At 61.9% G+C, this 13,789-nt stretch overlaps 1 protein-coding gene across 1 annotated transcript; it reads right to left on the minus strand.

Moving 5' to 3' along the window:
- Positions 1–1,627: 1,627 nt before the first annotated feature.
- ZNRF4 (zinc and ring finger 4) lies at positions 1,628–2,716 on the minus strand. The gene has a single exon (XM_040990221.1). The coding sequence runs from the start codon at positions 2,714–2,716 to the stop codon at positions 1,628–1,630; it is 1,089 nt and encodes a 362-aa protein (XP_040846155.1).
- Positions 2,717–13,789: the final 11,073 nt, after the last annotated feature.

The following is a 13,789-nucleotide window of genomic DNA, read 5'->3' on the forward strand; positions in this document are numbered from 1 at the left end:
ACCCCAGAACCGGGCTCCCCAAAGTGGCTTGCACAACAGTGGAGAGTGGGACCCTGCACAACAGCCTCGTGGTTAGGGTCCTCGCCTGTGCCAGGATCCCATACGGATGCCGGCTCAAGTCCTGGCTGCTCTACTTCCTGCCTGTGGCCTGGGAAAGCAGTGGAGGACGGCCCAAAGTCTGGGGGCCTGGCACCCGTGTGGGAGACCCAGAGGAAGCCCCTGGCTCCTGGCTTTGGATCGGCTGAGCTGCAGTCATTGTGGCCGCTTGAGGAGTGAATCATTGGAAGGAAGATCTTCCTGTCTGTCTCTCCTCCTCTCTGTACATCTGCCTTTCCAATAAAAAATTTTTTTAAAGATTTATTTTATTTTAATTACAAAGTCAGATATACAGAGAGGAGGCGAGATAGAGAGGAAAGTAGAGCTGCTGGGATTAGAACCGGTGACCATATGGGATCCTGGTGCATTCAAGGTGAGGCCCTTAGCCACTAGGCCATGCCGCCAGGCCCCCAGTAAAAATTTTAAAACCTTAACAACAACAACAACAACAAAAAACCTTCCTGTCTCTCCTCCTCTCTGTACAATAAATATTGAAAGAAAGAAAGAAAAAAGAAAAGTGGAGCGCATACCCAGACACGCACGAAAGACGGGACAGCCATCTCCCTAAGACAGCAGAAGCCTCCGAGCACCCCGTCAGCAGACGGAAAGCGGGACAGGTTGAACAACACTCCAGGCTGGGCTCTGCAGCACGCGCCCAGGTCAGCGGACACACAGGGCGTGGACAAGGACAGCCACTGGGCCTTGGAAGACTCCCTCCTCCCTGGCGTCCTGGAGCCCACGACTTGTCAGAGCAATCAAGACCGCTCCAGTAATACCCTCGCAGCTTTCTTCAACTCGCCATGGTCGCGTTGACTGTCTCCTTCCCCTCGGGTGGCAAGGCAGCCTGACAAGAAGCATTTTATACACACAACAACAACACCACCACCTCTTGGGAAGCCTCCCAGATCCTCCAGGAGGGGCTGGGCACCTCTTTTTGGGGTGAGCCGCTCAAGATCGTTCTCGGGGTCTCTTCTTCCCTTTTCGAGAGGGACCCCACCTCCCGGCTTTCTCCGGCTTCCGCCTTCCCTCTTCATCCCCCCACTCGTCTGGTTCCTTTGCAAATAAAGGTTCTTGTCTGAAAAAAAAAAAAAAAAAAAAAACCCTTTCTTCCTCTCTTTCTCTCTCCATAAATCTGATCTGCCTTTCCAACAAAAACAATTTTTTTTTTTAAAAGAAAGAAAGAAAACAAGATACTGTATGCCATCGATGTGGGAAGGTTTACAGTGGAACCATGGGAGACGGCGACGTGGTCCCAAGCCCACCCGGTGACCCAACCTGGGGAGGACACCCCAACTATTCTAGACAGCGGTGGATTCACCCCTCTTTCCCCCAGCAGCCCGGAACCCAGGATGGGCGCAGACCCCGGCCCCGTTCACCCCTCCATGCCCCTGCCTTGGCCTCGGAAGCTGAGGGGGCCAGGCTGCCCCCCCAACACGCAGGGCTGGCAGCCGCATTCACACCACTGTATTCTCCGGATTCCCACCCACGCCGCCCGAGATGGTCAGCCGCGGGGCACGGGGAGGGGTCTCCCTCAGGAGGGTCCCTGGGACGTGCCGGTGCCCGAGGAGACCACTGTCTCCGCCACACCCAAGGACCCCACACTGCAGCGTGTCCGCGGACCGGCCCGGGCCAGCAGCTCCAGCCTCCGGGAGCGGAGGCGCGCCTGGATGGCCCAGATCGGTGGCTGGTGGCCGGGCAGGGACGACGGGTCGTCGTCGCCGAAACTGTCCACGGTGGAATCGGAGCCGTCCTCGGTGCTGGCCACGGACTGTTTGCACACAGGGCACGAGCGGCGGGCGGTGCGCGCGAACCAGGGGTCGATGCATTTGCAGTGGTAGGCGTGCGAGCAGGCCAAGATCTTGAGCTGGTCGCCCTCCTGATAGTCATCGAGGCAGATGGCGCACAGGTCGTTCCGCCGCGTGAAGGTGCGCACCTGTGCCCGGCGGAAGCGCCGTGGCCGGCCGGAGGGCTCCGGGCTCCACCAACTCCAGAACCAAAAGCTCAGGCGGCGCAGCACGAGGCAGGCGCCCAGGCCCAGCGCCAGCGCTCGGCCCAGCAGCCAAGACGCGGCTAGCACCGGGTGGCAGTCCAGGTCCGGGCAGGCCGGGTAGTCCGGGAGCAGCACCACGTGGGCCGATTTGTCACAGCGCAGGAGCGTGCGCAGGTCCTGCGAGGCGGCCTCGCCCACGAACACGGACGGGATGGCGATCTGGCGGCGCACTTGCTCGTACACGTGGCCCATGCGCACCAGTTCGTCCGACTGCACGTTGTGCACGATGGCTGCCTCGTAGCCGGCCCGCTGGGCGTGCAGCACCTTGAGGTCGAACGTACAATCATAGCGGCGGATGAGGACGATGGCGCCCAGGGAGCTGTTGGTCAGCGGCGGCCCCTCGATGGGCTGGCACGCGTTGGCCGGCTTGGCCTCCGTTAGGTAGCCCCGCAAGCCCTCGGGGGCCAGGGGCGCGCCGAAGAGCGCCGGCAGATGGGCGAAGTCCACGCTGCTGCCGTTGGCGTCCAGCACCGCCCGCACCACGGCCCGCGCCGGCGCCAGCAGCGCGCACAGCAGCGCCGAGACGGCCGCCAGCCCCGCCACGGCAGGGCTAGGCCACCTGCGCTTCATGCTCAGCCCGGCTCCGGCTCTGCGCGCTCAGGTCCCGCTGGGGACGGCGGCCCGGAGGCCTTCAGGCATCTCCCGGGCCTCCTTGGGCCTCAGGCGGCGGCAGCCAGCGGGTGGAGGCGGGCCGGCCCCGGGGCTGCGGGCTGCTGCAGGGCTGCGCAGGGGGAGCCCGTGGCTCTAGGCAGTGGCGATGCCCTGGGCCAGCCTGGCCAGCATGGGGCCTTTGAACCCTGGCAACAGCAGCTGCTGGCCCAGGTGGACTTTGTGCCGATGACACTGAAGGCTCACACCCCAGGGTTCTGCGAGCCACTGTGACATCGCTCTCTTCTGGATTTCTCCCCAGGGGGCAGGGCCCTGGCACATCTGGGGGGGCACCCTCAGGACCCAGTAGGCACAGGGGGAGTTCTCCCTCCCCCAGCATGGAACCTCTGCCCAGCACTCCTCCCAGGGTCTCCAGGATACCCCATGGCAGGTGCGGCACCATAACCCTTTCTCCCTGGCCAACTTGCCCGGCCCTGCATCCCCACCTGCCGTGGGGCTGCTGCGCCTGCTCTGGGATATCCACAGGCCAGGCTTAGGGCCACCGGGGGCATCGTCCTCCTCATTCCTGGTCCACTCCTGCTTGCCCGCCACTGTCCAGTTCTCACCCCCAGCCCCAAAGGCCCCGTCCCCTGCTCCTTGATCAACTCTATTCGCCCCTGAGGCTGGCACCCCAGCCTGTCACCCACCTTACCCCCAACACTGATGGGAAAAGACACTCGTCCCTGGACTCGGCAGATGGCCCATGTGGGGGGACAGCCTGAGGTGGTGCCACGTGAGGGGGCACGGAATTCCAGGTGGCTGCAGCTGGTGGGGGAAAGGTGGGGCACAGCCCAGAGGCACAGCGCACAGCTGGGTGCCCTGCACTATCCTGGACTCCCCACCAGTTGCTCTGCCACAGGCCTGCCCCAGGCCGGGCACAAGTGTTCCATTCTGGATTCATCTTCCACTGCCCTGGTCCCACCCACTGTACCTGTTGGGAAACGGGGGCGGGGCAGCCCACGGCGCAGGGCCCATGTGGAGGAGAGACCGGGCTGTCAGCTCCGGGGACGGGCGTGTGGGCACAGCTGGCTCCAGGCGTTCAGACGGCACCACTGGGAGCGAGGTCTGTTGCCTCTGGGGGCTCCCCACTCCTGCATGTACCCCACAGCCTTAGAGAAAACACACGGGGAGGGTCGGCTTATGTCCTTCTTGGGGGACATACAGGGCACCGTAGCGGGGACGGGTGGGTGCGGTGAGAGAAAGCAGCTCAGCCCGGAGCAGCTGCAGACCCAGATGTGATCCTGGCTCGGACATGGGGTCAAGTTCACTATCCCGGGATGGCGGCGGCAAGGGAGGGTGCGGGGGGGGGGGGGTGGTGACGACTTCCAGCTCCAGGTCAGGGTGGACCCTGTAAACTGCAGCCTGTCCCCCTGTGTCCCTGGGACCCAGCCTGCTTCCCTCTGCCTCCCAGACCCCATCTCTCCCCTCTGCCCCTCTGCCGTGCGTCAGAGGGCATGTCCGTGTCTCTGTCCCTCCCTGTCCACGGAGCGCACGCATGGAGGATCTCGGCCTCGTAGGCCCAAGACCCTGCCCTATAACCCCAGAGCAGCGTGACCCCCGATGAGACCCGCCCACACCCCTCACTTCCTGGGTGATCAAGAGCCACCCCTCTTGCCATCTCTGTCCATCCAATGAGGATGGGCCAGCAGGAGGCCCACCCAGAAGCCTCTGAGCGGGGGCCTGTGATGGCACCATCTGTCACAGAGGAGGCGGGCAGAAAGCAGCCCCTCCACCCGCCCCAGCTCCCCATTTTCCCATGCCTGCTGCTGGCACCTCCCCAGGTCATGCAGGAGTCTGCCAGGTGACCACCAGGCATAGTCAGCCATGTGCCATAGGACACGCACATCCCACAAGGGGGCGCCCGGAATCAGATCGGGCTCTGCTTCCCCTCCAGGTCTCTGCTGTGCACCCTGGGAGGCCAATGCCTGGGCCGCTGCCCCCCATGTGGGAGACCCCGCTGGAACTCCTGGCTTCTGGCTTTGGCTGTTGGGGGCGTCTGTCAGTGAACCGGTGGTGAAAGAGCTCTTTTCGCTCTCTGCCTTTCACATGAATTTTTTTTTTAATTGGAAAGTCCGATTTACGGAGAGAAGGAGAGACAGAAAGATCTTCCATCCGCTGGTTCACTCGCCAAGTTGGCCATAATAGCTGCAGCTGAGCCCATCAGGAGCCAGGAGCCTCTTCCACTCCCCCTCCGGCTCTCTGCTAACACGCCTGGGAAAGCAGCACAGATAATCCAAACGCTTGTGCCCCCTGCACCCACGGGGGAAACCCAGGGTGAAGCCCTAGGCTACTGCCTTTGGGCAGGCTCGCTCCAGCTGTTGTGGCCACTTGGGGTGGGGTGGCGGGTGGAGGTGGGGAGGGGAGGCAGCTTGAGCGCAGGCCTCGGGTCGGGAGGCAGCTCGGTGAGGGGAGAGTGAAGGAGGAGCGGAAGGCGAAGATGACCCACAGTGGGAGCTCCCGCGGGCCACGGCAGGGGTGTGGGGGGACAACAGGGAGCCACCGAGGGCAGCAGCGGGAAGGGGACTGGTCCCAGGACTGGCCCCCGCCTGGAGGAGCCCTCTGAGCTGGGTGCACAGGTGTGCGAGGCTCCCAGGGCAGGGGCCGAGGCAGGGCCATGCAAGGCCACGGCGGGGAGGGTGGCTCCAGGTCAGGAAAGGGTGGCCATGGAGTTCTGAAGGTCCTCCCCACCTGTGTCTGTTTGCAATGCCTTGTTGTGCCCCCACATCTTGTTAAGGGGGTCCCTGCCCTGGACAGACAAGGGAGGAGGAGTCCAGCAGGTGCCTCCCGCCACCCCACCGCCCTCATCTCCCTCCCCACCCACACTGCTCCCTGGATCACCGATGCTTTTTTTTTCTCTCATGACACATGACAGACAGGACACCCCAGAGGCTCATCAGGGGACCCCCCGATTTGGGCTCCCATCCCTGAAGCAACTGCCAAGCCCCGTGGGTCCCCGAAGAATGAGAAGCATAGGAGTGCCCCAGTCCTCTGCCGCCCACCACACGTTCCCCACACTCGCTGCCAAAGGGGATGCCAAGAGACCCCCACCCCCAGGGACAGAATCTGCGGACAGCACCCCAGGACAGCGCCCAGGCACCTGGGGTCACCGGACGAGGCTCCTGGCCGCCACTGCGACCCGTTCTGGGCGTTTGTTGGGGGTGAACTGGTAGAGGGATGATTTCTCTTTCTTTGCCTTTTTATTTTTTTTTTAATATTTATTTTTTTTTTATTGGAAAGGCAGATACAGAGAGGAGAGACAGAGAGGAAGATCTTCCGTCCGATGATTCACTCCCCAAGTGAGCACAACGGCCGACGCTATGCCGATCCAAAGCCAGGAGCCTCTTCCGGGTCTCCCACGCGGGGGCAGGGTCCCAAGGCTTTGGGCCGTCCTCCACTGCTCTCCCAGGCCACAGGCAGGGAGCTGGATGGGAAGTGGAGCTGCCGGGATTAGAACCGGTGCCCCTATGGGATCCCGGGCGTGCAAGGCGAGGATCTTAACCACTGTGCCACCGCGCCAGGCCCTTTCTTTGCCTTTCAAATCAATAGATAGATCTGTCCCTAATAAATGACAACTCTGTTTTACAAACGAGCGACGCATCAGGCCGGGCACAGCCATGTCACACAGCTTTAGCCACGGCGCCTCACCCTGTAAGGTTACGTAAGGGGTTCACGTCACGGGAGGTGGGTGATGTGTGTACCAGGCCCGCTGCTATTTCTGCAACTTTTCTGGAAGCCTAAAATGACTTCAAAACACAACATTTTTCTAAAAAGCCAGAAATCCTTCAGGCACCAAAATTAAAAAAATGTCAGTCTGAGAAGGAGGCAGCGGCTGGCACCGAGGGCGGGGAGCATCCTGCCTGAGCCTCGAAGAACGAAGCGGACTTGGCACGAAAGCCGAGTCCCGGGACAGCGGCATGAGCGAGTGTACCGGGGCAGGCAGGGCGCGGGCCAGGAGTTGGCGCATCCAGCTCGAGCCTCTCCCCAAAAAGTGCAGCCCAGACAAGCCCGCGAAGCAGCAAAGCATAGATTTTTTTCTCGTTGTAAAAAGAGTTATTTGTTTTCATTGGAAAGTCAGATATACAGAGAGGAGGAGAGACAAGAGGAAGATCTTCCATGCGATGATTCACTCCCCAAGTGACCGCAACGACTGGAGCTGAGCCAATCCAAAGCCAGGAGCCAGGAGCCTCCTCTGGGTCTCCCACGCAGGTGCAGGGTCCCAAGGCTTTGGGCCGTCCTCCACTGCTTTCCCAGGCCACAGGCAGGGAGCTGGATTGGAATTGGAGTGGCCGGGATTAGAACCGGCACCCCTAGGTGATCCCAGCGCCTGCAAGATGAGGACTTTAGCCACTAGGCTACTGCACCAGGCCCAGCAGCAAAGCTTTTTGAGGAGAGCAGGTGCACAGACCAGCCAGCTGGGGTCAGCTCTCCTTTCCTTCAGAGAGTGGGCCCCGAGGTGAGAGTGAGATGGCTTTTTATAGAAAGAGTGAATTATCCAGCTGTGAGAACCAGGTGAGTTGGACAGCCCCAGGGGGGCTGCCGTGGAGACAGTGGGTGGGCTTGAGCAGCCGCAGGAGGCGGTCACAGGAACAATGCACGAATCAATCTTACACCGTGGACTCCTGGAAGGGAGGGCTGCCGGCAGGGCCGGACACTGGCACAGCCTTTTGTACAGGCGCCTGAGAGCAGGTGAGTGAGCCACGCGGGCCCCAAGCACAGGGACTCCATTCCGTGAGCGGATTTCATGGAATTGCAGGACAGGAGGTGGAGTCGGGGAGAGACTGGCCTTTGGCTGTTCAGGGCAGTGACCAGCTGAGCCTGGCTAGCAGGGCCCCAGGCACCAGGGTGCAGAGACAAGTCAGACAAGGAAGATACCATCCCGGGGTGGAGGGCAAGAGGGGAGGGAGCGGAATGTGTGGGTACCAGCAGCGGGCTGCTCTGGGCACAGGGGACCCTCAGAGGGCACCGTGATGCAGACGCAGCATGGTTGGCGCCTGCCCAAGAGGGCAGAGGGTTTGTGGGGTTCACTCCCAATCGCCCCTGAAGGGCAGGAGGAGCTGTAGGCTGTGCGGGTTTGGGGGGACACTCTCAACCACCCCAAGAGGGCAGGAGGTTGGGGGGGCACTCCCAGCTGGCTGCAGGTGCTGGCGGGGCAGCTGGGGCCCACACAGCAAACCCGAACTGTGAGCTCGCTGGCTTGACCCCATCCTGGCCGCTGCTGCCCGCAGCTTTGGGGGTGGCCAGGAAGTGCGTCCTCTTTTCAGATACACGCAAATTCACTCACATGAACTCAACCCACAAAGTCCGCACAGCCACGCGGGGGTGACCGTGACGGGAGGCACGGGCCTTGGAAGTGGCTCATCCTTAAGCCAGGGAATGACAAACGCACAGCCCAGCACGGGGATGGAACTGCAGAGGACACTTCCCGCCAGCTTGGGCGAGGGGAGGCGGGGAGGCTAGGGGCAGAAGCGGGTCCCGGGGGGAACATTCAGGAGGGACGCCAGGTGACCGCTGCAGGAGAGGCCAGGGCAGAGAGACCCCGGGCCCGAGGCTGGGCCGGACCCCCTGGCTGCTGCACCTCCATGTTGGCGAGCTCCGCCTACCCACCTCGGCGGGGGTGCGCGCGCCTGTGTGTGGATGTATGTGTGTGTTTAATTCCGGAATGAATCTAATTCCGACGCCGCCGACGTTGGAGATGGGAAACAGCTGTCTTAATGAGTTAACAGTGGGTTTAAAATAGCAAGCAGATGCTCACAGTCGGAGCAGGCACCCGCCGAGGCTGCTCCGGGCTCCGGGGCTGGCAGATCTGTACCAGGCATGGAACCGCCGTCTCCCCGGCACCCCGAGACCCCCGTGTGCACCCGCGGCTTCCCCTGCCACGCGGGTCCCCCTGCGGGCTGCAGCCAGAGGGGGTGAGACTCCTGTTTGGGCAGATGAAACCTGACTTCCTTCAGGTGAAAAGTTACATTTCATGTTTTTTAACAAGGCCAGTGTCGCTTCATATCTGGGCTGCCCCTACTTCCCATCCAGCTCCCTGGGATAGCGGTTAAAGTCCTCGCCTTGAATGCCCGGGATCCCATAGGGGCGTCGGTTCTAATCCCAGCTGCCCTGTTTCCCATCCAGCTCCCTGCCTGCGGCCTGGGAAAGCAGTGGAGGACGGCCCGAAGCCTTGAAACACTGCACGCGCGTGGGAGACCCGGAAGAGGCTCCTGCCTTCAGATCGGCTCAAATCCGGCCATTGCGGCCTCCTGGGGAGTGAATCATTGGATGGAAGATCTTCCTTTCTGTCTCTCCTCTTCTCTGTGTATCTGACTTTACAATAAAAATAAGTCATTTTTTTAAAATAGTCAAATTCGAGTGACGTATTATTTGTAAACACTCAATTTTTTTTTTAGATTATTGGAAAGTCAGATATACAGAGAGGAGGAGAGACAAAGAGGAAGATCTTCCACCTGCTGGCTCACTCCCCAAATGGCCACGCTGACCACAGCTGAGCCGATCCTAAGCCAGGAGCCAGGAGCTCCACCCTGTCTCCCACGAGGGTGCAGAGGCCCAAGCATTTTGGTCCTTCTCTGCTGCTTCCCAGGCCACAAGCAGGGAGCTGGGACACAAGTGGAGCAGCCGGGACTCGAACCAGCACTTGAGGCCTGACCCCAATGTGCTCTGGCGCCCGCCCAGCACACATCCATGGCCAGCTCCTAAGCCATGCCAGGGGCGTACCATGCAGTTTGCCCCAGGGCAGCACACGCTGCTGCGTGCCACCTGCTACGTCACTGCCTAGGGCTTGGGTGGTCCACTGGGAGGATCAGCAACTCGCCCCCACGCCTCATCCTCCGCCCCGCCACTCCAGCCTCGCCAAGGGCCCAGGCTGAGAAAGTGTAGGCTCCTCCCACAAAGCTGCCCCAGGCCCCGCCCCAAGCGCACGGCATCCAGACCCTGACCTTGGGGCTTCCGACAGGGGTGTAGCAGGTGTCCTGGCGACCCCCTACCCCTGCCCTCTGCACTCCCAGCAACCCCACCACCCAGGAAGCGGAGGCCAGAGAGACCTGGAGCCCGGCACGGCCCTCCTTGTGGGCCTGGATAGACAGGGAGCACTTGACCAATGTCAGCCAGCACCAGGCCCTGCCCGGCAGCTGCGGGAGGGTCCGCCCCTGGGCCCCTCCTCACTTCCAGTTCTTCCCCCACTGCACTTCATATGCGCAGGCCCAGGACCAAGGCTGGGGTGACACTTGGGGAAGCCTCCAGGGTCCCCTGCCTCCCGGTGCCAACTGGCTGCTGGGGTCGCTGAGTCCCAGAGCAGGACAGGGAGGGCCCGCAGGCCGCCAGCCCCAGCTCTGGCCGGTCACGTCGCTGTCTGCCCAAGGCACTACCCGCCCGCCATTTGCCAACTGTGACAGCGTCTTGGCCCCGAGCCTAGGCCCTGCGGCGCTGGCACAGCCCTTGCTGGCTCTGAGCAGGGGCCGGTGGCCGCAGCCTGGAGTATGTGAGCCAGGCCCCCCACAGCTCGCCCAAGCCCCACTGGCCGGGTGCCTCTGCAGACGTGGGGGCTGCTGCAAGCCCCGTGAAATTGAAGACCCAGGGAGGGAAGCAAACAGAGAGCCACAGAGGCACCTGTCAGGGTCCCTCTAGGCGCCAGGCCCCGGGCCAGGGGCTGCAGGTGTAGCCATGACTGAAGGTGTGCCAGTGTGGATGATGGGCCATGCATGGTCAGGGAGTGCTGCAGATTGGGCAAGAGGAGCACGGGGCAGGCGTGGGCATGGCGGGCAGGAGCAAGAAGAGCATGGGGCAGGCGTGGGTATGGTGGGCAGGGGCAGGGAGGCCTCATCAAGCTGGGAACATCTGTGCAGATGCCTGGGGCGGGGCGGGGTGGGGTGGGGGGGTCTGTAGCCATCTGGGGGGAGACTGTGAGATGTAGCTGTGCCAAGGCCCTGGGGCAGAAGCAGCATGGAGGCAGATGTGTCAGACCCCAGGGGGAGGTGAGGGGGCCTGGGCCGGGGAGGCAGGAGCTCATGGGTGCCCTCCAGTGGCTGTCATACAAAATGCTAGGCTGCTAGGCTGGGGAGCAGGAGCTCATAGCTGCTTTGCAGTGGCTGCCGCAGGCAGGGTTGGTTGAGGGGCAGCACCCAAGGCAGCAGCTGGAGCTGCCTCCTCCTGGCAGGTAGAATGAAGGGCCAGCTGTGCCCAGGGGCCTGGAAGCCTTTTCCAGGCAGATGAGTTCTCTGAGTGACAGGTAAAGAGGTTTAGAGTTCAGCGCAAAGGCCCTGGGGCAGCAGTCGCTGGCAGTTTGTGTTCCTGTGAAGCTAAACAAACATCCCTGATCCTTGGGGGGGGGGGGTGTGTTTGTTTACCACTGGCCTCTGCCACAAATGCTTCTAGAATCTTCTCCCACAACATCTTGCTGTCGTGGCTGTGTGGTCTCCCCTCTCTCCCTCCTGTGTTCTTTTGGAAGTACCCGAGGGAGGGACCCAAACTTCAAACTGCAAGTAAGTCCTACAATGACCCAAGCCTGAGGGACCTGAAGTGCTTTCTGGAGGCCCTGCCCTCCCAGGCACCAGCTTTTAGGGGCGCTGAAGTGGAATGAAACCACTGCAGACACCTGCTCCACCTACAGGGGTGTCCCTGCAGCCCCACACATGTGCCACACTGTCCTGCCCCCAGGACTCAGGGAGCAGAGAGAGGGGCTGGAGGGAGAGGCAGGGAAGGCAGGGGTGAGGGGGGGTGGAGGTGGGTGCAGGGCATGGCCAGGGCCCCTGGGGTGTGGTTCCTCCCCCACACCCACCCCTCCACTGACGCTGGGCTCCGGCACATCAACCTCAACCCAGAAACGATGGGGGAAATATTTTCTCCCCAGCTGACACCCTTGGCAAAATGTAATCCCTCCAGTTCCCCCATCAAAACCAGCCCCACGGCGCTTGCGGAAGAGATGGATGGGGGATGTGGCTGGGCACTTGTGGGGAGGACTCTGGGCAGAAGCCTCGGTGGCTGCCTCATTATCTCTCACTTGCTCTCACCTTCCTCCTCCCCATCCCCGTCCTCAGAGGTGAGGGCCGTCGCCAAGCCACAGTAGGAGGCCCCTGCGTGTTTGTGCCTGCACAACCCCATGCCTAGCATAGGAGCCCAGAAAGGGAAACACACCTCCCCAAGGTCACACAGCAAACCCAGGCCCTGCACCATCTCTGCACCCCCAACTGGAGGGCGGCTCACCCAGGGTGGGAAGGCGGGGACGTTCCCTGCCTGCAGGCAATCAAATCCCTCATTCAGCACCACAGGGATGGTGACCTGGTGGGTGTCGGACACACCTAGGGGCGCAGGCTCCCAGCCCAGTCCTGTCTCGCGCCTGCTGTGCAAACTCAAGTCAGGTGCTTCACCCCTCTGTGCCAGGGATCCCCTGTGAGCTGAAAGGGACCCACAAATGACTTCCACTCAAAACACCAACATTTCCAGGAGCCGCTGGACTGAGCAGCAAAGCCCAGGTTCGAGTCCTGGCCCCTGCTCCTGACCCTGGCTCGCTGTTCACACACAGCCTGGAAAGCAACCAGCCAGCAGCGACAACGCATGCTGGGCCCCTGCCACCCACACAGGAGACCCGGGCACACATCCTAGCGCCCGGCTTTGGCCTGGCTGTTACAGGCACAGCAGGAGCGAACCAGTAGATGAGAAATTTCTCTCTCTCTCTCTCTCTCTCTCTCTCTCTGTGTCCCTCCATTCAAAGACTGCTGTTTACTAAGCACTGTGGTGGGGCCTAGCAAAGGGAGGATGCCAGAGAGCTCAAGCAGAGGGACCAGGCACTGCCTCTCCCGCACACCCAGCCGGCAGGAGGGGGCGGTAAGCAGCCAGGAGGAGGAGAGGCCCGCCAGCCCCACCGACCCCGTCAGAGCCCCCAGGGGCACGCAGCTGACTTTTCCAGAATGCCGCCCCTCCTCCCGGGGCTGCAGCGGGAGCCAGCAGCGCCGCATAAATCCCGCTTTACGGCCGTTATTGACGGAGACCAGGACGCGCGGGCCCCAGCAAGGCCCAATTAATTTTCCCGTCTGGCATCTGTGCGCCGGGCACATTTCGGAGCTCCTAGGGGAGGGGAGGGAGGGAGGGAGGAGGCAGGGCGCGCTGGGGACAGGCCAGGCTGAGGACAAGGTCGCACAGGCCGGCTGGCGGCAGGCAGTGCCCATCCAGAAACCCAGCTGGGGAGCACCGTTCAGGCAGTCCCAGGCTTGAGCAAGGCGCTTCTCCCCGGAGCGTGGGACAGGACAGGCTGGGGTAATTAGGGTCCAGGGAGACCGGAAAACAGACACCCAGTGATGCAGAGGGAGAGGAGGCTTGGGAGGGGGTGGGGCCCGTGCAAAGGCCCCCAGCACCACCACGCCCCTCCGCCCCGAGGCGGGATGAAGCCACCGAGCAAAAGGGAGGAGGATGGAGTGGCTGGTGCCGGGTGGCCTGGGCCACAGGGAGGTCGTGGGTTTTGACCCGCCAACCTCAGGGAGGCAGATGGGAGCCATGGAGGGTTGTGGGTGGAGAATCTGCCTCTGCTGCTCACTGGCGCCCTCTGCTGGCCGCGGGGCTGACTCCTGCCGTTCCAGGGGAAGCGGCACCGGAGGCCCAGGTGCCCAGGCCCACGTAGGAGACCCGGACGGAGTGCCTGGCTTCACGTCAGACAAGCTGCAGCTACCGCAGCCATTACGGGACCATCAGACAGAAGATCTTCCTCTCTGTCTCTCCCCCTCTCTCTATAGCTGCCTTTCAATAAAAATACATAAGTGAAAGAAAAAAAATCTTTAATTTAAAAAGCTTTATTTTTAGGGCCCAGTATGGTAGCGTGGCAGCTAAAGTCCTAGCCTTGCATGTGCCAGGATCCTATATGGGAGACAAAGGGAAAGATATTCCATCAACTGGTCACTCCCCAAATGGCCGCAACGACTGGAGCTGAGCTGATCAGCAGCCAAGAGCCAGGAGCCTCTTCCAGGTCTCCCATGCGGGTGCAGGGTCCCAAGGCTTTGGGCCGTC

Source organism: Ochotona curzoniae, unplaced genomic scaffold (genome assembly GCF_017591425.1).
Source record: "Ochotona curzoniae isolate NIBS_2020 unplaced genomic scaffold, NIBS_Ocur_1.0 contig_605, whole genome shotgun sequence".
Taxonomy (NCBI): domain Eukaryota; kingdom Metazoa; phylum Chordata; class Mammalia; order Lagomorpha; family Ochotonidae; genus Ochotona; species Ochotona curzoniae.